Raw genomic sequence first — 27,314 nt, 5'->3', positions numbered from 1 at the left:
CTCAAACAAAGCGATGGCGGGCCCTGCGTTTGATCAGGTAGTAACTGCCTTCCAGTCAAAGCACGGGGAACTCATTTCCCGGGTTCTCCACACTTGTGTTGAGTAGTTACCAAGGCAACGACAAACGGTTAACCTGCGACGATATCGCTCAGGTAGTTTCGACGTTTCGGGTGGCGACATGTTGAGCTGAAGAAAGAAACGCAGCTTTAATAATTTTCAAAATGTTCACTCGTGATAATTGACAAATATGAGCCACGAAGATTTACGGGTGGAGTGGATTCGACAACAAGTGTCCGCCGTTTTCAATTTGTGGAAATGTCCCGAGTGTTTCGACGACGTACTCTCTCGGGATGGTGGAAAAGAAGAAGAAAAAATTGTCAGTTTTTTTAACTACATCTCTGAGGAAGATTCACCGACATGTCTTATGTTTTTCAAAACCGTTACAGAAGAAGAAATTGAAGTTGAAGTTCCTGTCGGTGAGTGTTGTCTGTCTTAATGCCTTTTGTGTAATTAGTTGGCAAACCTCCGGGTCACAGGTAACAGTTGGTGTCTAGTTCACTTAACCGTTACAGCCCAACATAGAAATTGAACGATGGGTCAGCGACTTTACTTTCTACTGTGTTTATGCCTATTGTTTTGTATTACTATGCTAATATTCATTTTATTTGCTTGTTTGATTCTCTTTCTCTTCTGCGTTGTCTTCTGCATTGCCTGTTGCAGCAGCTCCCCCTCGGGATGCTGCTGCAGCGAAATAATTTCCCCTCGGGGATTAATAGAGTACAATAAAATAAAAATAAAAAAAATTAAATAGACTGGCACTTTATTTTGTAGTGTTGATGTGGACAGAAAGAAAGCATCTAACTACAATATTTATAACTTTAGAGAGAACGACAGACGGAGACTCTTCAGATATTGACAAGAAGTCCTTGACCCCACGTGAAGCAGACTTAGAGGACACTAATGGAGAAAACCCCAGCTATGTGAGATCAAACTTTAATTGCTTTCAAATTGTGACTATTCGAAAATCGTTAATCAATGTGTTATTAATGACGAGGATAGTTATTTGAAAATATTTAACCTGTCTGTGGTTTGGCGTTTTCAGAGGATTGAGGTCAAAGTCGTCTATCACACTACGCTTGATGTCGCAGTTAACCAATACCCAGAGAGATTTTTGAAATCTCACGTCTTCTACTGTATTAGGAGCACAAAGGGTGAGATGACAGTGTAATCCGAATTGAACATGTTCAAGCCTCTATTGCACAAACAAAGGGTTACCCACGATGTGTTTATTGTTCGTGTTTTAAACAGACACCATTGTTGAACCATGTGATATGAACGAGGCCAATCTCCTGTTGCCCAAGTTATTTGACATTGGCATGCACAGTGGAGATCCCCTGAAGGTGCTGCGTGACAAACTTATCCATGTAAGTATTTAAGTCACAGTAAGTAAAATGAAAAACAACTCACTAACCAACAGCAATCATCAAGACTAAAATATAACATAACGACAGTAGAAATGCTGTAAACATCAACCACGTATGTAAAACATCATATTTATTTGAATAAAGAATACAGGGTATCTGTTTTCACTGTGTTTCTTGTCAGCTGTATATACCCTTGTTCACGAACCGGAGTGTGAGCACTGGAGTAAGTTCTCAAACCTCGCTTCAGGAGGAGAGTCCAGTGACGCCAAATGATCAATTCACGATCCGCGATGAGTTGCTCCACAGAACGCACAAGTTTTTGGGACAGATCAATGAAACTCTCCAAGAAATTCAGATTCAAGGTTTGTTTTAATTGGTATACCAAAGGCTCATTATTTTAAATATCAACAGTCAGCAACCTCATGGCGTTCCTGATTTCTCCCCTCATTTTCCAAACATATTTTGGTTATTTTTAATGGCCATAGAGCGTACAATTTAAAAGCATTCTCTTTGTGGCAGAGGAGATTTCACTGCACATCCCTGAGCTAGACCTGGAGATGGAGGTGGATGGAATGCTTTCTAATCCAGAGATGGCAGACAAATTGGAGCAGTGTGTGAGGAACTGGCAGACTCATATTACCATTGTTATAGAGGAACAGCAAACCACAAAGCCACAGGTTAGTGACTTCTGTTTTTTCGGAGGTTTAACCCAGGCAGCACTGGCGGTATCAAAGGTAAACAACTTAAATTTTACCTAAAGAACTTGCTTCAAGCCCAGCATACCCATATACAGTTACTGCTGAAATGTCTCAAATATTACCAATCAATTAAATACTTGTCACCTCAAAATGCAAATATTCAGTTGATGAAATCACAAAACATACATAGTTATACCTTCGACCAATGTGAACTTTCCATTTTTCTCTAGGGTCCCAGCCCTATGGCTGAGATATCATTTTGGCAGGAGCGTGCGTCTGTCCTTTGTACTCTGAGTGAGCAGCTGAAACAGCCTGTGATAAAGAAGATTTTGGAGGTGATGACCAAAGTAGACCAAGGTGTTGTTCACACCCTGGAAGGAGTAGTTGCTGAACTGACTCAATACCGTTTGGAGGCAGACGATAACATGCGCTTCCTTAAGACACTGGAAAGACACTTCATGGTGAGCTGCACCTTTTTTTTTTACAAATGCTTTATTGCTGAATATTCATCACATTGACCGACTCTGTTCTATAATAATGCACAGAACGTCTACCAAGAGCTGGTAGTTAGAGTACATAAACACATTCTCCAGTAATATTTTTAATTGAACTAGTGACTACAGAATTGTTGTGGTATCCTCTGCTTCACGTCTATCAAAGTTGCCATTGTCTGTTTCAGAATCTGGCTACTGGAGCATCTTTTTCTGTGCTGCTGGAGACCATCCCTTCTCTGATGGAAAGCCTGCAAATTGTGTGGATAATCTCTTGCCACTATAACACAAATGAGTGTATGGTCCCCCTAATGGAGCGTATTGCCTGGCAGTTGTGTGAACGTGTGGCTCGAGTAATGAATGTCCACACACTATTCAAGTATGTGTGGCTAAATTTTACAGTGGGCATCCAGTTATTAGATTTTAGTTAAAAATAAGAGTTGGGGGAAAAAAAACTCCTTTTCAAATATTTTGTTTAAGTATAACTTAATGTGTTGTGCCTTGAACAGAGAAAAGAGGGAATTAGCCAGATCGAAAGTGCTTGAGGCAAAGCAGGTTCTGGATCAGTGGAAGTTATCCTACTTTGAGATGCGCGCTGAACTTGAGGAATCGGGAATTAATCAACGCTGGGAATTTGACCGTAAGCGACTGTTCAAGAATACTGATTACATGGCCTCTGTCTGCCAGGACCTGTGCAATGTTTTGCAGGTCAGTGTACATATACTTTATAAATATTGACCTCTCAATCAGTAACTGAACGCATGAATGAATAAAATGAATCCGAGTTGTTCTCTTGGGTTTGTGTTGTGCAGATTTTGGAGGAGTTCTATAACATCTTTGGCCCAGAGCTAAAAGGTGTGACCGGTGACCCAAAACGCATTGACGAAGTGCTGTGTAGAGTGGATAGTCTGGTTTTGCCCATTCGAGAACTCAATTATAACCCCTTTGACATCTGTAAGATGGGCAACTGGAAGATAATAATACATGACTTTGACACTACGGTTCAGGTGGGTTTAGGACATGTGTACTGTAGAAGCTGTTAACATCTGAGTTTTAATCAAGCATGATAGGATCAGCGTTTTACCATAATTAAATGTCAGTTGGGCACCAATGCAATTGCATAATTTAATGTGTACTGTACCTCTTTTTTGACGGGTCTGCTCAGGCTATTGAGGGAGAGGCCATCAACATCATTGATCAGTCTTTTAAGTCACTGCGCTCTTCAGCGGATGCCTTTAACATGCTGATGAAATTCAAACACATCTTCTCCAGAGAAGCCATCAGCAACCATTTGATGGGAAAGTTTAATGACGTCTTGGTCCGGTATTGTAAAGAGGTACTGTGCTGTGACATTAAAAAAACATTCCTGCTTTTGACTTTGAAGTTAAATTACTATAAAAGCTTCAGCTTTATTGTGATATGTGAATCCATGCATGGCTTTTGCAGTGCGAATTGTAAGCAAATACTGCAGAGTTACACTGTAACTCTAAATCAAATTTTTACTAATGGCATTTTTATTGTATACCCTCATTGTCAAGGTTCAACTTATTCATCCATTTAAAACCTGGAAGTTACATTTCACTCATCAATTACTACTTTACAACTGAACATTCTATCTTTGTTTCATGTAGCTGCTTTAAAACTTTGCTATTAGGATTTTGAAAAATTTACATGGTTTGCCACAAGCAAGTGTTGTTTTTTTTTCTTGTTTTTGAAGGTGGACATCATCAAGGCAATCTTTGAGGCAAAGAAAAGCAAGCCGCCACTCAATAAAAATGAGCCTCCTGTTGCAGGAGCCATCAGATGGGTCCAATCTCTTTTACATCGCATCAAAAAAGCCATCCTTATCTTCCTGAAAGTGCCAGAGATGATGGAGAAAGAACATGGCCAAGCAGTGAGTTATTTCAGTCTTGCACAGCTGTATGGGTCAGTATAGATATGAAACTGTTGGACACCAAATTTTTATTTAAAGCCCATCTGTGAGTTTTGCTGTATTCTGCTCAGGCCAAGGAAAAGTATACACAATTGGCAGTGGAATTCAAGGAGTACATGGACAAGAAATATAAGAGCTGTCTGGATGAGACAGAATGCAAATTGCCATTGTTAATGAAAAAAGCTCTGTTGGTCACGAATACCAGTGAAAACCCAGCCCAGGTATCTCACAATTTAATTACTTATAAGCGTTACTCTTATGATATTGTGCAAAATCCAGATACAGTAGTGATTCTTAATCTTGTGATTTCAAACTGCCTTCTCATTTCTTGCCTTTTCTTATTTTAAGAACATCCTACCAAGTGAAAGAGGCGTACAGAGGGTCATGCGATACATTGTGAACTTTTCACCAGAGATCAAGGAAATCAATTCTGAAACAAATCACCTTGTGTCCCTGGGCTACTCTGTGGGCTCTCTGGCTCAAAATGTTGCACTTGTAGAGTATAAATTGATCAGGTGATGATACTCACCAGTAACTGACTGCCCATCCTCAAAACCACTGCTTAATGTAATGTCTGACTCAACCTGTTTCAAACTTTGTTGCAGGTATGTTGACGATCTGAACAAACTGGTCAACCGCTACCACTCTGTAATAGACAGCCTGCATGAGGCACATCTCATTATGCTGACTCAGCACATCAAAACTTTGAACAAAGAGCTGCATTTTGGATGCAAAAGACTCAGCTGGAATTCATTAGGTACCGTGCCTACAGATGCTACAATGTCTGTGTAATCTAAATTATGTGCACACTTCTCATCTAAAGATATTCATATTGTCTGTAAAATATGTGTTTGGTTTTAGGGATCCCTGACTTCCTCAGCCGAAGCACTCAGGCTGTCTCTAAGTTTGAGTCAACTGTCAATCAGATTCACAACAATGAGAGGGATATTGAGTCCAGGTTGCAATCCATTGTGACGGCCAACTTACTGAAATTTCCACTACCAGATAAATCAATGAACGAGTTACCAGGTAGAACCATTAGAAGGATGCTATTTATTGAATGTAAAACATGTTTAAGAAGTTGAATGTCTTGTCATTGACTTCATTGCATCTTTTTTTTAAAGGTATCAAGGAGTTCTGTGAACGCACTGAGCGAGAGCGGGTCAAGAATGTGACTTTGCTCTGTAGGAAGTATACCGAAATAGGATTCTTCATCACTAAGATAGAACATTTGTTAACGTCAACCAAGACTGGTAAAAACAAATCTATGGCAGAGTATTACGCCTACTGGGAACGCAAGGTATATGACTCCCTCACAAATCTGGTGATCAGGTAAATATGTGATCTTAATGTTTTTAAAGTTATCTACCCTCTTAAGAGTAACAATCATTGTATTTTTGAAACTATGTATAATATCTGTCTCATCCATTGTAAAATCGTGTTGGCTCTCACATTCAGGAGCATTCAGACCTTCAACATGGCGCTGATGGGAAATACAGCTCTTTTCCAAATTGATGCCATCCTCTCTGCCCCTAAGATTGTGTTGCAGCCCCAAAGCAATGAGATCTACCGGATGATCATGCATAGTATCAAAGACTGTGTAGAGAGCACCAAGGTGGGATCATCACAGTTGTTTTATGTATCATTGCATTTTTAAGAAAATAATTGCAATCTAACTCTGATAATGAGACTTGAATTGGGCCATGTGTTTGTGTTTAAGCAATTTATGCGTTGGAAGCGGGGAACCTGCATTGAGTGCACTCAACAACATGTGGTTGCTGAAGAAGAGCCAGTGACATTTACCTTCTACAATGATGTGTGGCAAAATTCTAAGATAAATGAGAGTGGCAAGATAGTATCTGAGAACATCCAGCAGCTGCTCATCTCTGTGGATCGCCACATTAGCCACTGGAAACGCTATCGGCCTCTTTGGTCAAGAGACAAAACCATTGATAATGAAAAGTTTGCAGCACAGAAACCATCATGCGTCCTGTATGATGACAAGCTGCAGCTCATTGCTCGTATCCATCAGGAAGTGATGCTGGAGCCTCTGTTTAACGATAAGAACATCGTCCGTATAAACATGGAGCCTCTGGCCAACACTGTGCGGGAGACTGCTGAGTCATGGATCACATCACTGGGTTTCTTTCTCAACAAGCCTACCAAAGAGGATCTGTTCAACTTAAGAGATGAACTCATGGTATTGAATAATGCGACACATTTTGTATAATGTGTCTGCAGTAAATATTCTTTGATTTTCATATGTGATTTATCTTTATGATTATTTATACAACAGCAACTCTCCCAGAAGTTGAAACAGAGCCCTGACACTTTTGAAGACCTGAAGTCCATCCTTGGCACAATCTCAGACATCAGGGACATGTCTTTGGATGTAGAGATGAGAATCAATGACATCCAAGAAAGATACAGAACACTGGCCATGCAGAAAGTGCAGGTACTGTGTGTTTAGTGTTAAATTAATGTCCTTTCAACATTGATATTGTTTCCCATGTTGAACTTCTTGTGTGTTATGTGCTCCAGGTTGGAGAGGATGAATTGGAGCTGACGGCCAACATTGGCCAGATATGGAGTGACCTGTTTACAGAATCCAGACAAGTGGATCGAAGTCTGACAGGTGTCAAGAAATCATTTACTGTGGTAAGACCTCAAACCCACACACACCTGAAACCGAAAACTAAAAGTACCTTTGTTTTAGAAGTGGATATTTACATCTCCTATTCTTCCTGTCGTGACTAAGACTACAAAGGATAAGATTGCAGACTTCCAGCAAGATTTGTCTGGCTTTGCTGAAAGCTTCAACATGCACGGCCCAGGAGCAGTGGGAGATGATTTGGACAAAGGTATTTTTGCATGTAGTTATTGCCTATAGTTGTTGCATCTAGAACAATAATATATGTCAACTGTTGAAATGTGGTGGAGGTAGGAATCAGTTTCTTGCTCTTGTTCTTTGCAGGACTGAACATTATGGGAAAATACGAGGCGGACCTTGCCAAGACAGTGGCAGTGCGGCAGGATCTAACTAATGCTGAGAAGTTGTTGAACCTACCAGTCACCACATACTCAGCAGTTACCAGCATACAGAAGGAAATGAATGGACTGAGACAGATATATGACGTATATAAAGCTCAAAAGGTGGGATGTGGTGGTTGTCAATCAAAAATGTAAATTGCATCAGCATACATTCCACAACATTTTTTGCAATGTAGTTTTCCAAGCATTTCATGTGCTTGTCCTTAAATCTTTCAGGATGCACAGACAGAGTGGTCTCAGACCTTGTGGGTAGATCTAAACATCCAGCTGCTGCAGGAGGGTATTGAGGCTTTCATCAAACGTTTGAGGCAGCTGCCCAAACACGTGCGGGCCTTGCCTGTGGCCTTCTTCCTTGATGGACGTTTGAAAGAGTTCAGAGAGTCTCTGCCTCTTCTATTGGACCTGAAGAATGAGGCCCTAAGAGACAGGTCAGTGTCAAGATTGAAACCAGAACAAAACTGGAATAAATCTGACACCCAAAACAAAATGCCAATTGATAACTGTGGGTGAAATATTTTTGGGGCATTTAGATTTTAATTGAATATTTTTACCTAATATGGATGAAACAGGTATAATATAAATAGAGTATGACATATTGAAAATGTAGCTACATAGGCCAGGAAATTCACATAAATGTGATATGTACGACTGAATAAATTAAACACTTAATAAAAATTAACATATTTTTTCAGGCACTGGAAGGAGCTGATGGAAAGGACCAGCACTAGCTTTGAAATGAATCCTGACACTTTTACGCTGGAGAACATGTTTGCTATGGAGTTGCACAAACATGCTAATGTCATTGGTGACATTGTCTCCTCTGCTGTAAAAGAGCTCAGTATTGAGAATGTAAGCTTTTTTGGAATGATCTCAAACTGGAGTTAGCTATCAATTAAATCAGAATGTCAGTGATATCACAAATGCTTATAGAATATATATTCTTGTATGTGTGTGCTTCCAGGGAGTGAAGGGAATGGTTGAGACCTGGGTTAACATGGAGTTTAGTGTGCAGCCCTATTTTAAGGGCACCCAGGAGCGCGGCTACATTCTGGGTACCGTCGACGAGATCCTGCTGAATGTGGACAATGATCTTATGAACTTACAGAGCATGGCCGGCAGCCGTTTTATTGGCCCTTTTCTTAGCGCCATACAACAATGGGAAAAAGATTTATCCCTCATCAGCGAGACCATAGAGGTCAGTTAAGAGTGTTCATATTTCCCATCCCATTTCTGCTGATTAACAAAATCGTTATTAAAAAAAAATATTTCTTGCACAGGTATGGTTGCTGGTACAGCGGAAATGGATGTACTTGGAGAGCATCTTCATTGGTGGAGACATTTCCTCGCAGTTACCTGAGGAAGCAAAGAAATTTGATAACATTGACAAGAAGTTTAAAGACGTAGGTGTTGCCGTAATGTTAGCCTGATAAAACCAAAGTACTTTGTTAATGGATATGTCAAAATAATAACATCTCAATCATTTTTGTATAGATAATGAACGACACTGTGAGGAACGCAAACATCAAACGATGTTGTCTGGTTCCCAACCGGCTAACAGACCTGCATGCCCTAAGTGATGGTCTAGAGAAGTGCCAGAAGAGTCTTAATGACTACCTGGACTCCAAACGAAATGCATTTCCTCGCTTCTTCTTCATCTCTGATGATGAACTGCTTAGCATTCTGGGAAGTAGCGACCCTGCCTGTGTCCAGGAACACATCATCAAGGTATCGGGCCCCTACAGACATTCAAGGAGAGCTAGAAAAGTCATAAGCCCCTGGGATCACTGTTTGCCACGTGTGAAACAATTACTTTGTTAATTTTTTTATTTTCTTTGTTCCACAAGATGTATGACAATATAGCATCTCTGAGATTTGTTGTGGAAAGCGATGGGGATACAGTAGTTGGAGCCATGGTGTCTGCTGAGGGTGAGGTGATGGAGTTGAGGAAGCCCATCCCAGTGGAGGGCAGAGTGGAGGAGTGGATGATGGCAGTACTACAGGAGATGAGGAGGACTAACAGGCTCATCACCAAGGAAGCAATCTTCTGTTACTGTGAAGACAGGAGTAGGTGTGTGAATACTATATGTGTGTGAGGGATTTCCCCCGTGTCTGTGTATGAAAATGGGCCACACTAAATTAGTCACTCCCATGTTTCTCAGGGTGGATTGGATGCTGCTGTATCAGGGCATGATGGTGCTGGCTGCCAATCAAGTGTGGTGGACCTTGGAGGTGGAGGATATCTTTGAAAAGGTGAAGAAAGGACAAAAGCACGCGCTGAAGAACTATGCTGAGAAAATGCACCGACAGATCGATGAGCTGGTAAAACGCATCACTCACCCTTTGAACAAAAATGACAGACGAAAGATCAACACCGTTCTCATCATTGATGTCCATGCCAGAGACATTGTGGACAGCTTTGTCCGTAACAGGTAAAGCAAACCATGGCAGGTTTTAACTTTTTCAATTTGTACGTTACAGTGTGTTTAATTGTGAACTAAAAGCTTCAATCTCTTTCCAGTATAATGAACGCACAAGAATTTGAGTGGGAAAGCCAACTAAGATTCTACTGGGTGAAGAAACATGACGACCTCTTTGTGCACCAGTGCAGTGCCTCGTTCTCTTATGGCTATGAATACATGGGGTTGAACGGTCGATTGGTTATAACCCCACTGACAGACAGGATCTACCTCACCCTCACGCAGGTCTGAGACGCCTTGCAAATTTGTAACTCTTAAGCAGACACATAGGCAACATGTTTTGTCAGTTTGTTCTGACAACAGGATGTGTGAGTATATGTGTGTGAATTTGTGATACAGGCCCTGTCCATGTTCTTGGGTGGAGCTCCTGCTGGACCAGCCGGTACAGGAAAGACAGAGTCCACTAAAGATCTGGCCAAGGCTTTAGGCCTTCTCTGTGTAGTTACAAATTGTGGTGAGGGCATGGACTTCATGGTAAGAAGCCTGAGGAACCAACAGCTACTGAAAAATATCTGTTGTCTGACATTTTCCAATGCTGTCCTAATGCTGGAAAAATGCAACATCATCATTTGTCCCGAGCTTTTTACTTCAGTTCTTTTCCGTTTTGTGTGCAGGCTCTTGGTAAGATTTTCTCTGGCCTTGCCCAGTGTGGAGCCTGGGGCTGCTTTGATGAGTTCAATCGTATCGATGCCTCAGTGTTGTCAGTTGTCTCCTCCCAAATCCAGACTATCCGCAATGCTCTCATTCTACACCTTAAAAGGTTTCAGGTGTGTCTGTTGTTCATATGCAGGATCAGTAATTATTTCAAAAGGTTGAATGTTATTTTGATCATTATAATGTATATGCTTTTTTAGCCATTGCTTAGAATTGTTGACTTTTACTTCTCCTAAAAAAAAAAATCCTTCTCACTATGCACATCAGTTTGAGGGGCAAGAGATCAGTCTGGATGACCGCATAGGGATTTTCATCACAATGAACCCTGGTTATGCAGGACGTACAGAGCTCCCAGAATCTGTCAAAGCCCTCTTCCGGCCTGTGGTGGTCATTGTGCCTGACCTGCAGCAGATTTGTGAGATCATGCTCTTTTCTGAGGGCTTCCTAATGGCCAAGGTGACCAATGTACACACAAATACACAAATTTAATTGTTAATATTTAGCTGATGCTTTTGTCTGAAACAATGTGTAATGAACTGTAAACATGCATTACTATTGTGTTCTCAAGTAGTGGGGAAATTCCAAGAAGATTTATGATGGATTACCTTGAAGATTGTCTGCTATTTGTATGCATTGAATGAAAAGTGTCAGTCCATGTGTCAGTTTCCGAGAATTTTATTTCTTCATATATGTTAATTTCAGGTGCTGGCAAAGAAGATGACAGTACTGTACAAGCTGGGTCGTGAGCAGCTGTCCAAGCAGTTTCATTATGACTTTGGCCTACGAGCTCTCAAGTCTGTCCTAGTGATGGCAGGAGAGCTGAAGAGAGGCTCACCAGACCTCAGTGAGGTAGGGGCCAAAGAAGTTTTTTTTTTGTGTTTGCTTTTCATATAGTAAACAAAAAAGTAAGTAACCACAACTGTATTTGTGATCCCTCATATACAGTATAGACAAAAGGTTGAGAACATTTTGGGAATTTGTTTAGATGGCCAAGTGCTCGATTTAGAGGTTTTATGACAACGATTTAAGTTGTGTCCTGAGTCTTGCAACATTTCTTGTTGAGAAATGCCACAGAGAACTTGAGAAAGAAACACAAATCTGATCTTGTAGTGCTTTATTATAGGTTTTACTGCTTCACATAATTTGTATGTGTTGCAATCTAAACTAAAAACTGTCGCCAATTAAAATACCCTCACTAAGCCCTATATCAAAATAATACATTTGTGTGCAACGTGTACAAAAATTTTGTTTTTCGCTGAAAAAAGTAGGAGTTATTTGGGAATATAATATTTTGACTTTGATCCTTTTGTACACATACTGTAAATTCTCTTTCATTCTTTGAGTCTTTCTTCACTTCTGTCTTTCTTCTTTGCAGAATGTGGTGTTGATGCGAGCTCTCAGGGACATGAACCTTCCAAAGTTTGTGTTTGAGGATGTCCCCCTGTTCCTCGGACTGATCTCAGACCTGTTCCCAGGGTTGGACTGTCCACGTGTTCGCTACCCTAACTTCAATGATGCTGTGGAACAGACCCTGCAGGAGAAAAAATGTGTCATGCTGTCACACCAGGTGTTTCATCTGGGTCTTAGATTTAATTCTTTAGGATACAGGCTTTCATAATTTAATGACTATTGAGTTTCACTGGCAAATAATTAGTTTCAGTGTGTGAATGTCTAGATGTTGATATACCCCATAATTCATGCTGTCTGTGGTTTCAGGTGGATAAAGTGGTGCAAATGTATGAGACGATGATGACCAGGCACACTACTATGATTGTGGGCCCAACAGGTGGAGGGAAATCGGTCGTGATCAGCACATTATGTCAAGCTCAGACCAAGTCAGTGTCACTCCACATCACCCTCATGGTTGTCTGTGGGGACTATAGTAACCTTCATTTTATTTTGTCATCAGATTGGGATTGCAAACCAAGCTATATCCTCTGAACCCTAAAGCTATGAGTGTCATTGAACTTTATGGTTTTCTGGACCCTGACACGCGAGACTGGACTGATGGGATCTTATCCAACATCTTCCGTGACATCAACAAGCTGACTGAAAAACAAGAGCGAAGGTAAAAAGTGACAAATTAAAGGAGACATATAATCATTATATGTAAATAATACAATATGTAAATGATGCCATTCAAACGATCACAAATTGTGAGAAGAACAAAGAATTTCGGTCAAATAGTACATTAAAAACCGGGTATTTGGCTCACAGGTACGCTCTGTTTGATGGGGATGTGGATGCTCTTTGGGTCGAGAATATGAACTCAGTGATGGATGACAACAAGCTCCTCACTCTAGCTAACGGAGAACGGATCCGTTTACAAAATCATTGTGCGCTGCTGTTTGAGGTTTGTCAGAATTTGAAGATAGCAGCAAACCAGCTGTCAGAGCATATTTTAAGAGAACTTTGCTTTCACAGGTTGGAGATCTGCAGTATGCTTCCCCTGCTACTGTTTCCCGCTGTGGGATGGTTTTTGTTGACCCCAAAAACCTGCGATATACCCCATACTGGCAGAGATGGGTGAACAGCAGACCTGACAAGGTATGAGAAAAAATGTATTCACTATTTAATAATTGTATTAGGTTATAATTTGATTACATCTCAGCCATGTCTTTGTTTTTTTGTTTTTCCAGGAACAAGAAGTGCTCACCAAACTGTTTGATAAGTATGTACACAGCTCCATTGACATGATTGTGGATGGTATTGTGGATGGCAAACAGGGCCAGAAACTAAAGACTGTTGTCCCTCAGACAGATCTAAACATGGTAGGTTAATCTCCTCCATTTCAAATGTTCTCCAATACCCGTGTTGTTGTATTTGAAGAGTGGTGTAGTCCCGTTATATTCGGACTGCTTGAAATGATTGTGTATGTTTTGATGGTGTGTTCAGGTGACTCAGCTGTGCTTGACACTGGATGCAGTGCTTGAGAGTCAGAGCAGCAGTGCTGAAGTCTTGGAGTGTTACTTTCTGGAAGCTCTGTACTGCTCACTAGGGGCTACATTGCTGGAGGATGGCAGGATCAAGTTTGATGAGATCATCAAAAGGCTTTCCTGCTTAACCACAGTGCATGATGAGAAAGTCCAGGCTGGACCTGGTGAGATCCCAGGTAAAGAGCAAGGATTTTCCCGATGATAAAATTGACATGCATTATCGAGATTAAGCAATTTTATGCCTTTTCATTTTCAGTTTGATTGATACATTTAATATTTTATTGTAGAGATTAGATAATATGAGATTATTTAAAAAATATATATCATCCCTCTTCATTGATAGTCAACAGACTGGATTGCTTTATGGTTTGGTATTGAATTAATACATATAATGAAAACATACCTTTACTTTTTTCTCAGTATATTGTCCTCAAGCATACATGCAAGTGTATTTTATTATGTCACTCATTACGAATTACAAAATGACTGCATCCACACAGGACACCTCCCCACACTGTATGATTTCCATTTTGATGGAACGCGGATGAAGTGGGTTCCCTGGAGTTCCCTGGTCACCAAATACATTCACAACCCTGAAATGAAGTTCATTGATATCCTAGGTAATGGTTTTTTCTGTAATCTGTGAAGAGAGGACAAATTAAGTGTGAATACATACACAAGGATTTAAGCTTTTTGGCCTTGATTTCTACCTTTGCTTTAGTGCCAACTATTGACACCACAAGAGCCAGTTGGATCCTGGAACAGATGGTGAAGATAAAGAGGCCGGTGCTACTGGTTGGAGAGTCTGGTACTTCCAAGACTGCCACCATTCTTAACTTCCTGAAGAACGTTAATGCAGATACACAGGTACGTCAAACCATGACTGACCATGGATATATTTACATTTCTTATGTCTTGGAGTTTAAATTTCTCTTCCTTTGTGTTTATAGACTACTCTGATCATCAACTTCTCATCCAGAACAACTTCACTGGACCTGCAGAGAAACCTAGAGGCTAATGTGGAGAAAAGGACCAAAGACACCTATGGACCTCCTATGGGGAAGAGACTGCTGGTCTTTATGGATGACATGAATATGCCAAAGGTACCTGCTCCAAGCCTTCAAACATATATTTTATTTCCTTCACTGTGGTGAGTGATAGCACTTGTATGTTTTAAATATTTTTTAATAAACTTGTCCAGGTGGATAGTTACGGCACACAACAGCCTATTGCACTTCTGAAGCTGCTGTTGGACCGAGGAGGCATGTATGACAGAGGAAAGGAGCTGAACTACAAAATCCTCAAAGACCTTGGCTTCGTTGCCGCCATGGGAAAGCCAGGAGGTGGGAGGAATGAGGTAGATCCTCGCTTCATCTCTCTCTTTAGTGTCTTCAGCATCCCCTTCCCTACAATGGAGTCCCTCGAGCTTATCTATGCTTCCATTATCAAAGGCCACACCAGAGTGAGTATCTATTTCATAAATGAATCAAAACACATTAGAATCTCAGCCTCTCATCTCATTACTCAGATTTAATGAATCTTATCAAATATTTTAGTCATTTGAGGATGCCATACAGAAGGTGTGTGATAAAGTCACCTACTGCACACTGGAACTCTACAACATCGTCATCAGAGAGATGCCACCCACTCCTTCCAAGTTCCACTACATCTTCAACTTGAGAGACCTGTCAAGAGTCTACAATGGACTGACCTTAACCAAACCTGACAGGTCTGATCCAGCACATTCACTCCAGTGACAGATTAACAGAAGTCTATGTTTCTAGATGTCTGTGCTTTCTCTGATTTCCCCTTCACAGGTTTTTGACTGTCACCCAGTTTGTGCGAGTCTGGAGAAATGAGTGCCTGAGAATCTTCCACGACAGACTCATTAATGAAACTGACAAAGCTTTGGTAATACTAATAATACTCATAGAGACTTACTGGACATTTTCCTTTATATTGATTACAAGGGCAAATACAATGTGCGTAATTGTTCCTCTGCATACATTTTTATTTTGCAGTTTTCAACTTTATCCAATGTGTTTTTTCCACCAGGTCCAAGGCCACATAAAGAATCTGATTGAGGAGCATTTCCAGTCAGATATGGAGGCAGTCATGAGGGACCCAATTCTTTTTGGAGACTACAGGACAGCCCTCAGTGAGACGGAACCAAGGGTCTATGAGGACATTCAAGACTATGATGCATCAAAAGCCATGTTTCAGGTGTTATCATGTTGTTAACTGTATAACTTAACTATATAACTTTGGACATTTGTTGCAATGATTTAATGCTGTATTCTGTCTGCAGGAAATTCTAGAAGAATACAATGATAACAAGTCAAGGATGAACCTCGTCCTGTTTGACGATGCTCTGGAACATCTCACCCGCGTGCACCGCATCATCCGCATTGATCGTGGCCATGCACTGCTTGTTGGTGTGGGTGGTTCTGGCAAGCAGTCCCTCACCAAGCTCGCTGCCTTCACTGCTGGCTGTGAGGTTGTAAAACACATGAAGTGTGTGATTAAGGGCAAATTATTGTCAGTGCCGTATACATTTCCGATGTTCATTTCTTTAGGTTTATATGTACCTTCCCTAACAGACAAGTTCACCACTAGATGACACTGTCTTCCTATGTGGAAACACAAGTCTTGTAATTGTAAAACCACTAAAGGAATAATGGAAAAGAAAATTTGGGTTTTTGAGTTTAAGCAGAATTAAACTGTATTTGCAAATACATTTCCAGCATGTAGTAATTAACTCTGTTTGTCCCAGGTGTTTGAGATAATACTAAACAGAGGATACAGTGAGTCCAGCTTCCGCGACGACCTGAAAACACTGTATTTGAAGCTTGGCATTGAAAATAAGAATACAGTGTTCCTCTTTACTGATGCTCATGTGGCTGAGGAAGGTTTCTTGGAACTTATAAACAACATGCTCACCTCAGGTTGGATATCTCTCTCGTACCATGAGCCACACTTGTTTGATCTTTCTTAAAAGCAGTGCTTTGATCATGCTCTCTCTTCATAGGCATTGTTCCTGCTTTGTTCCCTGATGATGAGAAGGAGTCAATTCTGAACCAGCTTCGTGATGAGGCTCTTAAGATGGGAGCAGGTCCTTCTAAAGAGAGTGTGTGGAGGTACTTTGTCAACAAAAGTGCCAACAATCTACACATTGTTTTAGGCATGTCTCCAGCGGGAGACACCCTAAGGACACGCTGCAGGAACTTCCCAGGTGAAATATGTGCTTGGGCTTCACTTGACATAATATAATTTCTGGTTTTGTTTTACTGACTGTGTGTACCTTTTTTTTCTCAGGGCTGATGAACAACACTGTAATAGATTGGTACCTACCTTGGCCTCCCCAGGCATTACTTGCAGTGGCTCAGTCTTTCCTTGGTGGGAATGAGACACATTCATGTTTGTTTTTTTAAATACATTTGTCATGGAAAAAGTTTGTTGTTGACCATTTAAGGACTGTTTTACTTTACTTGGTTGTGATAAGACCTACAGCTGGAATATTGTCCCAAAATCAAGAAAATTCCAATCGTTTTGTTTTATTTTTTGTCTTTCTACAGGTGACAATCCAATGATTCCAGAGGTGCACTCTGCAGCAGTTATAGATCATGTTTGCATGGTCCATAGGTCTGTGGATGACGACAGCAAGCTATTCCAGCAAAAACTCAGACGTTACAACTATGTTACTCCAAAGAACTACTTGGACTTTATTAGCACCTATTTTAACCTCCTGGAGGAAAAGAATCAAGATATCCAGGGTAAGAAGATGGAACAGGTTATAAATTCAATACTTCTATTCAAAGGGTCTCACTTGTGCCACAACTACTTTCTGAGACTGTTAACTTGTTCTCTTCTATTCCAGCACAGTGCAAGCGTCTAGAGGGAGGTTTGGATAAATTGAAGGAAGCCAGTGTGCAGCTAGCTGAACTGAATATAAAGCTAGCAGATCAAAAGGTGGTCCTTGCTGAAAAGTCCAAAGCTTGTGAAGACCTGCTGGAGGAGATTTCCACAAACACAAGTGTAGGTCAGTGAGTAGGATTACTTTAACTTTTGGTCAAAATAAACAATGTACTGTACTCTTCTGAGACCAAACACAGATACTACAAACTTACAAATAACTATTCCCTCTAGCTGAGGAGAAAAGGACTCTGGCAGAAGACAAAGCCAAAGAGATTGAAGAGCAGAACAAAGTCATAGCTGTTGAGAAGAAGGAAGCTGAAAGTTCCCTGACTGAAGCTCTGCCAGCATTAGAGGCAGCCCGCACTGCCCTGCAAGACCTAGACAAGTCTGATGTCACAGAGATCCGGTAAACACTCCTCCTTACTCTATTCTGTTGTTGAAATAGCTAGATAAGATAGCCACATTTATCAATAAACAATGTCAAAGGTATTATAGATATATATATATCTATATAGATATAGATATAGGTATATAGATAGTATAGATACCTATACTGAACCTCTGTGTGGAAAACAAATGATAACCCAAAAACATACTGTACAGGTGGCTAACAATCTAGAAAGTTGAATCAAGCACTGATCAATCATTCAAAAGTATGGCTTAACATAAAGTATCTGACCAAAAAGATAACTGTTAACCAATCCTCTCCCTCTATCTGCCTTTTCCTGCTGGTCCATTGTGTAGATCATTTGCCAAACCACCAAAACAGGTGCAGGTGGTATGTGAGTGCATCCTGGTGTTGCGGGGCAACAAAGAAATCAATTGGCAGTCAGCCAAGGGGATGATGTCAGAGGCTAACTTCCTGCGCTCACTGATGGAGATGGACTGTGATTCCATAAGTAACAACCAGGTCAGGACTGTCAAAGGTACGTTGACTTCAAAGGGAAATTCCAATAATGATACCCATATGCATGGACTGTGATAATGGCATTTAAGTCTGCCAAGAATTCCACAATTCCCCCCCCCCCCCCCCCCCTGTGCTTTCCCCTGGTTAGGCTTCCTAAAGAACCTCCAGACAAGCTTTGAGGAGATGCAAGCCATCAGTAAGGCTGGATCAGGAATGTTCAAGTTTGTCGAGGCAATCATGGGTTACTGTGAGGTTGCCAGGGAGATAAAACCTAAGAGAGAAAAGGTAATGCAAATTTTGTACGTGTTCTTACACCACCCTGTAGTAAGAGAAATATAGATTAAACCGCCACATTGTCATATTATTTTCAGTTGGCACGCCTAGAGAAGAACTTCTTTCAGAGTAAGCGGGAGCTGGAGCACATTCAGAGTGAGCTTAGCGATATTCAGAAAGAGTTACAGGCTCTTGGAGAGAAGTACCAAGCTGCTATTACGGAGAAACAGCTGCTACAGGAAGAGGCTGAGCTCATGGAGAAAAGGCTGGTAGCTGCTGACAAACTCATCTCTGGTCTGAGCTCTGAGAATGTAAGGTGAGGTTATAAAAGACTATGAGCCTAACCAACCCTACTATAAAATGTACTTGTTTTGTTCTAATATTCTTTCCCTCATCACTTTTGGTCCCCACCTATCAACTGCCTCATCAGGTTTTATTGTTGCTTTTAGATTTTCTGACAGACAGAATTGAGCAGGTTGAATAAACTTGTTGAATAAACATATAGCCAACACCAAGGTCTCAAATACAGGCTCACCTCAGGGATGTGTCCTGTCCCCCCTGCTTTTTATCATGCATACAGGCAGGACTTCTCAAGGAGGCAGCTATCTTGTGAAATTCTCTGATGACACTGCCCAAATGTCTCTTCTCCAGGGCCCACAGTCAGACCATGGTTCTGCGCTACCTGCCTTGTTAAATGGTGTGATGACAACGTCTTTGATCTTAACATATGAAAAACTAAAGAACTAATCATTGATTTCAAGCAGAATACTAACAGACCAAAAACTAGCAAAATACATGGTGAAGATGTTGAAATTGTAGATACATATAAGTATTTAGGAACAGTGCTCAACTCTCAAATCAAGTTTGAAGTTAACACAGAGTCAGTTGTCAAGGACAACAAATAATTCACTTACTGCGGAAGCTAAACTCTTTTAGTGTCTGGGATACTATTTTGTGTAACTTTTACCAGTCATTTATTGAAAGTCTTTTAACTTTCTCATTTATTTGCTGGTTTAACTGTCTGTGAAAGACAAGAATAGTATTGTGGTAGTCTGCTCCAAGATAATTTGAGTCCAGCAAAGGGACTTGCGCTCCCTCTGGAAGAAACAGGTGACCCAAAAACCAAAAGGAATTGTCAGCCAAACAGATCATCTTCTGTCCAGTGTGTTCACTGTGATGTCCTCAGACCGATGTTATAATGTGCCACGAGTAGAACAAATTGCTACTTTCAGTCCTCTATTCCCACTGCTATAAGGCCTCTAAACGCTGACAGCGGGCCCTGAGGCAGCCTTTGAATTTGGTTACCTGTATGGACTATAACTTATTTTTATCAATAACTTATTATAAATTATTTTTAGATACTGCTGCTCCTTTCCTTGTATCGATCTGTATATGTTGATATGTTAAGATGTTGCCTCTGACAAATTGCCAAACTGCTTTGTCTGTGAGTTTTTTATGTTGTGTGTATGGACTGTGTAAACTGCAAATCCCTGTGAATCTGAATCTGAATCTCTCTATTCTACTCCAATTAAATTCAATTAAATTCAATTAAATTATCCCAACTCAGGTGGACAAAAGATTTGGATGATTTTAAGCAGCGGTGCGGTCGTCTCCTGGGTGACTGTCTGATCTCTGCTGCATTTCTGAGCTACGAAGGGGCCTTCAGCTGGGACTTCAGGAATAAAATGGTCTACCAAATATGGGCTCAGGACTTGCAGGACAGAGGCATCCCCTTGAGCCAGCCTTTCAAAGTGGAAAACCTTCTTACTGATGAAGTAGAAATTAGCAGGTGAGGAGTGTTTGCTCATGACTTTTGGAAACTTGAAATGTGAAAACATACTGTATTATGTGAATTTGCTATTTTAAATGATAGGAATTAGGTATTGTGGTGGCGGGTATAGCGGGGCTAACTACAGTTTGTGTCCAATAAACCCTGCATGTCAGATGGGGCTCAGAGGGTTTGCCTCCAGATGAACTGTCCGTGCAGAATGGAATCCTCACAACGAGAGGGAGCCGATTTCCCTTGTGTATTGACCCTCAACAGCAAGCCCTCAACTGGATTAAGAAGAAAGAAGAGAACAATAATCTCAAGGTACAAAAAGTTTTATGCTGATAGAAATTTAAAATGACTGCTTAAGGCAGCCTCCCTCTGCTGACGGCCCCAGAATCAGCACATTGGAAAGACTCATGAAATGCAGTCCTCACATTGTGATTATCCATTTTGCCCCAGATCTCATCTTTCAATGACCCAGACTTCCTGAAACAGCTAGAGATGGCCATCAAGTATGGCTACCCATTCCTTTTCCAAGATGTGGATGAGTACATTGATCCAGTGATTGACGGTGTCCTGGAGAAGAATATAAAAGGAGCAGAGGGCAGACAGGTCATCATGCTGGGTGACAAGGAGGTGCATTATGATCCCAACTTTAAACTGTACCTCAACACCAAACTGGCTAACCCAAAATATTCTCCATCTGTGTTTGGAAAAGCTATGGTCATTAACTATACCGGTAAGATGTTTTGGAATGGCAATCATAGTTTTTATCAGAATCATTTCAACAGCACATACTTAATCAGTTTTCAGGGTTTTTTTGTCCATTTATTTGATTATTGACTGTATGTTCGATGCAGTGGCCCTTAAGGGTCTGGAGGACCAACTGCTGAGTGTTATTATGGGTTTTGAGAAGAAGGAACTGGAGGAGCAGCGTGAGCGTTTGATCCAAGAGACAAGTGACAATAAGAAGCTGCTGAAGAAACTTGGGGACTCGCTGCTCAGAGAGCTGGCCACATCTACAGGCAACATGTTGGATAACACAGAGCTTGTTCAGACATTGGAAGAAACAAAGTCGAAAGCCAGTGAGGTCAGTTTGACTAAAGCAAACATTAGCGAAGTCATGACAGAACAGAAATGTCAATGAAGTCACTAATACTATTTATTTTCCCTGTTTGATGATTTGATGATCAGGTATTTGAGAAACTACAGTTGGCCGAGAAGATGTCAATGAACATTGATGAACTCAGAGATGGCTACCGACCTGCAGCCAAGCGTGGTGCTATCCTGTTCTTTGTACTTACAGAAATGGCTCTGGTGAACAGCATGTACCAGTACTCGCTTACTTCCTACTTGGAAGTGTTTGATTTTTCCCTGCAAAAGTCTGTGCGTGATTCCGTCCTTCAACAGAGACTGAAAAACATAATGAACACTCTGACGTACAATGTTTATAAACGTGGCTGCACAGGTAAATTGTTTAAGTTCGAATTGTAATGAGTAATGGAATGGATGGGAAAAGATCTATTTCTAAAGGTATTTATGGATACTTTGTAGATTTGATAACCCAAACTAATTTCATATCCTTAGGGCTGTTTGAGAGACACAAGTTGCTCTTTTCCTTTAACATGACCATCAAGATTGAGCAGGCAGAAGAGAGGGCACCTCAGGAGGAGTTGGAGTTCTTTATCAAGGGTGAGATATTGATTGAAATTCAACTCCCCTAAAACATTTAAGTAGATTAAAATGATCACAAACACACACAAACACGAGTGCACACTATGTTCAAAGCTAAATGTTTTTCACCTCTTGTGTGAAGGTAATCTATCCCTGGAAAAAAGCCAACGCAAAAAGCCTTGTGACTGGCTTCCAGATCAGGCCTGGGAGGACATTGTGAAACTCACGGCGCTCTTTCCTGAGCAGTTTGGCTCTCTACCTGACGACATTGAGAGAAATCCCACTGACTGGAAGTGTGTAAGTGACCACAGTGACAGAAATCACTGCAGGAATGTTACTTTGTCAGCTGAGAATTTAACCCTCACTCTTTTTCTTCTCAGTGGTATGACTTGGATGGACCAGAACAGGCTCCATTTCCCATGAAATATAAGGAGAACCTGTCAAACTTTCAGAAGCTTCTGCTGCTGCGTTGCTTCCGTATTGATAGAATCTACAGAGCTGTGACTAACTATGTCACTGAAACAATGGGCGAGAAGTGAGACTGTTTCTATTGCAATAATACAATATGTCTATATGCTTAGTGATGTGAAAAAGTTTTAGGCACTTGAGTAAAAAGTGAATGCTTTTAAAATAATGTAATGAATACTTTATCAATTGTGTAAGCCAAAAAAAAAAAACCCACCTAATTTGGTGTGACCACCTTCATCTATAAGACAATTTCTACAATTTTGTACACAGTTTTTCAAGGTACTAGGCCGGCAGGTTGTTTCAAGCATATTTGAGAACTTGCCATGCTTCATCTTCAGATTTAGACTCTCTAAATGTTTTTACTCACTTCAGGCTGACTCGATATTAAAGTACAGGTTGATACCTTGAACTTATTGTTGCTGAAGCTCCTTACAGGTTGTATGTTCAGGTCATTGGCATGCTGCAGAATGAATTTGAATCAGATGCCTTAAGTAATAGATATGAATTTAAACAGCTAAAGTGCCTAAAACTTTTGCACAAACCCAAATATACTGTCACTATGTAAACAGTATGTACAATGTATGTACATATAATACACTGCTGTGATGCAGGTTAAGTTGACTAAACATAATGTTTACAGATATATGATTATTTAAACTGAATGATATTTATCATTGAACGTCCACTTGTTTCTTGTGTTTCTGCTCAGATATGTACAGCCCCCTGTGATCAGCTTTGATGCGATTTATGAACAGAGCACACCTTTCTCCCCCATTATGTTCATCCTGAGCCCTGGCTCTGACCCAGCCAATGACCTCATGAAACTAGCCGAGAGGTCAGGCTTTGGAAGCAAGTTCAAGTTCCTTGCAATGGGCCAAAGCCAAGAGAAGGTACTCAACACTTCTTTTCTATGCCACAGCTATGAAGCGTGAAGTGATTATAGAGTTCACGAAGTAATCACACTAAATAACAATACAAAACATCAAATGTCCTCCTTTACCTGTAAAAAAAGGTGGCGCTGGAGTTGCTTGAGAAGGCAGCAGCTCGTGGTCAGTGGTTGATGCTACAGAACTGCCACCTGCTGGTGAAGTGGCTAAAAGACCTGGAGAAAACTTTAGAGAGAATAGTCAAGCCAGACCACAAATTCCGCTTGTGGATCACCACCAACCCCATCCAGGATTTCCCCATTGGCATACTGCAAAAGTCTTTTAAGGTGAAACACATTTTCTCTTTACCTTCTACAGTGTTTCATTTTGATTTTTTTTTTTCGTAGATGGAAACTTTCTAAGTTTTCAGTGGGTGCAAGGATTTCCTCAAATAGATGCCGTAATAGAATTTTATTTTTTTTTATGTAAAAGAATATGTTAAGAATATGAAATTGTTGCATTACAACAAGGTGATAAAACAGTCACATACCTCCAAAACATGTCAAATATTTCAAAGAAATCAGTGTTATCTCCCTAAATCTTTCTTGTTTTGACATATTGATACTCATTTGTAAAACTTCTCAAAATTAGAGCGTCTGCTCTAGGAACATCTGTGTGAGTTACCTTTATTAATTTTTTTTCCACTTCATACAAAGAAAAAATCTTGAAGGCTTGTTAAGAAAAGGCAGAGATAAAAAAAAAAAATGTTTTACATGTACTTTAATACTGTGTGCAGGTAGTGACAGAGCCCCCCAACGGTCTCAAGCTGAACATAAGAGCCACATACTCTAAAATCTCTGACAAGGCCTTGACTGCGTGCCCACACCCTGCGTTCTGCAGCCTGGTGTATGTGCTGGCCTTCTTCCATGCTGTGGTGCAGGAGAGGCGCAAGTACGGAAAGATCGGCTGGAATGTCCCCTACGACTTCAGCGAGTCGGACTTTTTCGTAAGTGGCTCAAAATAATTTTCTCAAATTTGTATTCGTTATTGGAGTGGTATAATGTTAGTTTTATTTAAATTTTCTGTATTTTTAAACACTGTACCTCTGCTCAACAGGTGTCTATGGAGATCCTGAACACCTACCTGACAAAAGCTTACAACCAAGGCGACAATGATATACCCTGGGAAAGTCTGAAATACCTCATTGGGGAGGTTAGGCCAAATTAATTGTGCTGTATACTCTATTAAATATTGTATATACATATATTATCCTGCTATCTAAAGCTGTAAGCTAAATATGTTTACATGATGTTTTATTAGGTGATGTATGGTGGGCGAGCAATAGATAGCTTTGACCGCAGGATCCTGACTGTGTACATGAATGAGTACCTTGGAGACTTCCTCTTCTACACCTTTCGGCAGTTCCACTTCTTCAACAACAAAGATGTGGACTACAAGATCCCTCCACCAGGGCCAAAGTTGATATATGTTGGTCAGTTGTTGTTTTCACTTCTTAAATTCTCTAAAGCCCAGTACAGACCTAATATTTTAGAACATTGCAGGGAAAAATTTGCAGCAGTGTGACGCAGGCGGGTTGTCTCACCTCAATTCAGGCCAGTTGACTGTGTTGCCTACGACTTGGCTTGTCAAGTTGCCAGTAGGCAGTTTTAGAATGTAATATAGTAGTTAGTGTTTTTCCTGCTTATTAAACTCCTCTAAATGACAGAACTGCTCCAGGAGAAATTGACTAAACAGGGAAGACCTCCAGTCTCAAGTGCATAGCATGAATTTACATAAGCCTCCTGGGTATTCTGTTGAAGTACCCATGGGCTGCTCCAAAAACTTGACCCCTTTGTTTTTGTATATTTTGTTGGTTTTATCACTACTGAAAAGGCAAATGTTACAAGTAGCTCACTATTTAAACTTGAAAAAGAGTTACATTTCTGTCATCACTCCTTACTTTCCCCTGTTATATGTTACAGATGAGATAGAGGCCATGCCACTGGCAAACAGACCCGAGGTACTGGGTCTTCATTCCAATGCAGAGATAGGATACTACACGCAAGCAGCTAAAGAGATGTGGACTCACCTAATAGACCTTCAGCCCCAGACAGGTTTGATTTGGCATCGTTCATAAGACTTGTCTTGATTTGATTACAGTGGAAGACATTTTAGTGTTGCTTTCCACCTTTACTGTTAAGTTCTGATTCAGAGAAACGTAATGTACTATTTTTCCAAAGTGGAAGCTCTTTCATGTTTGCTCTACTCACCATGATTTCAAGTGCTTTCTACTTCACTGGCTTCTCTCACCGCAGGTGAATCTGGTGGAAGCATCAGTAGAGATGAGTACATCAGCCAGGTCGCCCAGGACATTCAGAACAAGCTGCCCAAATTATTCGACATGGATGTGATCCGTAAAAGATTCGGCATGGACATTTCTCCAACCTCAGTGGTTCTGCTTCAAGAACTGGAGCGCTTCAACAAGCTAGTGGTCCGCATGCAGCTCTCTCTGGTTGACCTGCAGAGGGTGAGACGGAGGGACACAGAACAACAACATATTGGAAAACACAAACGTGCATGTGTTGTGTCTTTGTGCTCCAGTTTAGATTTGTTCAGATTATCGTTTGTCCCCATAGGCCTTAGCCGGTGAGGTGGGTATGAGCAATGAGTTGGACGAGGTAGCTCGGGCCCTTTTTAATGGTAACATCCCTGCCATTTGGAAGAAGTTGGCACCTGCCACTCTTAAGTCCCTCGGCAACTGGATGAGCCATTTCAAGAGGCGTTATGAACAGTATAGCCACTGGGTAAGGATGGGCACATCCAAAATAGTTAAGGAGAATTAATTGTAAAGAAACGAGTTGAGAATATATTTTTATGTCTCGTGTATCTGTGTACCCATAAGGTGGATGAGGGAGAGCCAACAGTTATGTGGCTATCAGGACTCCATATCCCTGAGTCTTACCTGACTGCTCTGGTCCAAGCTGCATGCAGGAGAAATGGTTGGCCTCTGGATCTTTCCACACTGTACACAGAAGTGACCCAGCACCGCAGTGAGGATGAAATCAGTGACATACCCCGACAAGGTAACGAACTGCCGCTCATTGTTTCCGGCATACTAAGCGATTACTTGGAAAGACTGACAGTTTTATTGCCGGCAGGCTGCTTCGTGTCGGGCTTGTATCTGGAGGGAGCAGACTGGGACATGGAGAAGGGCTGCCTCGTGAAGAGCAAACCAAAAGATCTGGTTGTGGAATTGCCCATTCTCAGAATCATCCCCATAGAGGCGCACCGCCTCAGATTACAGGTGTGCACAGCTGAACAGACCTCCATACTACACCGTGGTTCTTATTTGTTTTAAACTGTCATGTATTTTCGTGTGTTTTCGTACCTCAGAACACGCTGCTGACGCCCGTGTACACCACTTCCATGCGGAGAAATGCAATGGGTGAAGGGTTGGTATTTGAGGCAGACCTGTCCACCGACCTGCACCTCTCCCACTGGGTGCTCCAGGGAGTCGCTCTGTGCCTCAACACTGACTAGAGACGGCCCGCAGCTTTACTGAGCCGGTTAGCTTTCACACGGTCCATGAAGGTATGTCTGTCTTTATTATGCAAGCAAAAAAAAAATAATAATAATTTTAACGAAAATTTCTCGCACTGCAATCAAAAATCTAGTTTGTAAGTAAAAATATATAAACAAAATAAAATTATTGCACTGCAAACTAATTTTCTCTCAGTTTTGGTCAGAGAATTAATAATTTTGCTTATGAAACTAGA

At 40.9% G+C, this 27,314-nt stretch overlaps 1 protein-coding gene across 1 annotated transcript; it reads left to right on the top strand.

Annotated features, from left to right (window-relative positions):
• Nucleotides 1–107: 107 nt before the first annotated feature.
• On the top strand, nucleotides 108–27,314 carry dnah10 (dynein axonemal heavy chain 10). The gene is made up of 78 exons (XM_069178077.1): nucleotides 108–476; nucleotides 883–980; nucleotides 1,103–1,211; nucleotides 1,309–1,424; nucleotides 1,606–1,786; nucleotides 1,944–2,101; nucleotides 2,353–2,583; nucleotides 2,802–2,992; nucleotides 3,123–3,321; nucleotides 3,426–3,620; nucleotides 3,779–3,949; nucleotides 4,331–4,507; nucleotides 4,618–4,767; nucleotides 4,895–5,061; nucleotides 5,152–5,303; nucleotides 5,408–5,575; nucleotides 5,671–5,878; nucleotides 6,005–6,161; nucleotides 6,267–6,746; nucleotides 6,843–7,001; nucleotides 7,088–7,204; nucleotides 7,305–7,407; nucleotides 7,521–7,699; nucleotides 7,814–8,025; nucleotides 8,290–8,446; nucleotides 8,559–8,792; nucleotides 8,875–8,997; nucleotides 9,089–9,322; nucleotides 9,442–9,665; nucleotides 9,757–10,026; nucleotides 10,116–10,299; nucleotides 10,414–10,548; nucleotides 10,689–10,841; nucleotides 10,996–11,184; nucleotides 11,431–11,577; nucleotides 12,104–12,295; nucleotides 12,445–12,563; nucleotides 12,638–12,796; nucleotides 12,946–13,081; nucleotides 13,153–13,275; nucleotides 13,368–13,499; nucleotides 13,624–13,840; nucleotides 14,165–14,284; nucleotides 14,386–14,531; nucleotides 14,615–14,767; nucleotides 14,866–15,126; nucleotides 15,221–15,393; nucleotides 15,482–15,575; nucleotides 15,720–15,887; nucleotides 15,973–16,161; nucleotides 16,438–16,609; nucleotides 16,693–16,896; nucleotides 16,980–17,060; nucleotides 17,240–17,437; nucleotides 17,542–17,703; nucleotides 17,811–17,985; nucleotides 18,324–18,505; nucleotides 18,635–18,771; nucleotides 18,858–19,075; nucleotides 20,327–20,548; nucleotides 20,704–20,851; nucleotides 20,990–21,269; nucleotides 21,391–21,620; nucleotides 21,725–21,998; nucleotides 22,118–22,222; nucleotides 22,347–22,501; nucleotides 22,585–22,739; nucleotides 23,382–23,562; nucleotides 23,685–23,885; nucleotides 24,335–24,544; nucleotides 24,655–24,750; nucleotides 24,859–25,030; nucleotides 25,521–25,652; nucleotides 25,854–26,065; nucleotides 26,175–26,342; nucleotides 26,441–26,621; nucleotides 26,697–26,842; nucleotides 26,932–27,314. Exons 1-78 carry the CDS (start codon nucleotides 248–250, stop codon nucleotides 27,076–27,078), a joined length of 13,683 nt encoding a protein of 4,560 aa, XP_069034178.1. The 5' UTR covers nucleotides 108–247; the 3' UTR covers nucleotides 27,079–27,314.

The sequence above is a fragment of the Embiotoca jacksoni genome, unplaced genomic scaffold (genome assembly GCF_022577435.1).
Source record: "Embiotoca jacksoni isolate LCO1_2020_lvr unplaced genomic scaffold, fEmbJac1.0.p SCAF_8, whole genome shotgun sequence".
Lineage (NCBI taxonomy): Eukaryota > Metazoa > Chordata > Actinopteri > Embiotocidae > Embiotoca > Embiotoca jacksoni.
Note: the sequence above shows the minus strand (reverse complement) of the source record. Positions and strands in the feature narration are given on the sequence as shown.

What these genes read in the sequence shown, in the direction of transcription:
- dnah10 (XM_069178077.1), top strand. Translation starts at nt 248, where the DNA reads ATGAGCCACGAAGATTTACGGGTGGAGTGGATTCGACAACAAGTGTCC. An exon ending in TTATGTCAAGCTCAGACCAA is followed by an intron (nt 12,564 to 12,637) that starts GTCAGTGTCACT and finishes TTTTGTCATCAG; the next exon opens with ATTGGGATTGCAAACCAAGC. An exon ending in AAACAACATGCTCACCTCAG is followed by an intron (nt 16,610 to 16,692) that starts GTTGGATATCTC and finishes CTCTCTTCATAG; the next exon opens with GCATTGTTCCTGCTTTGTTC.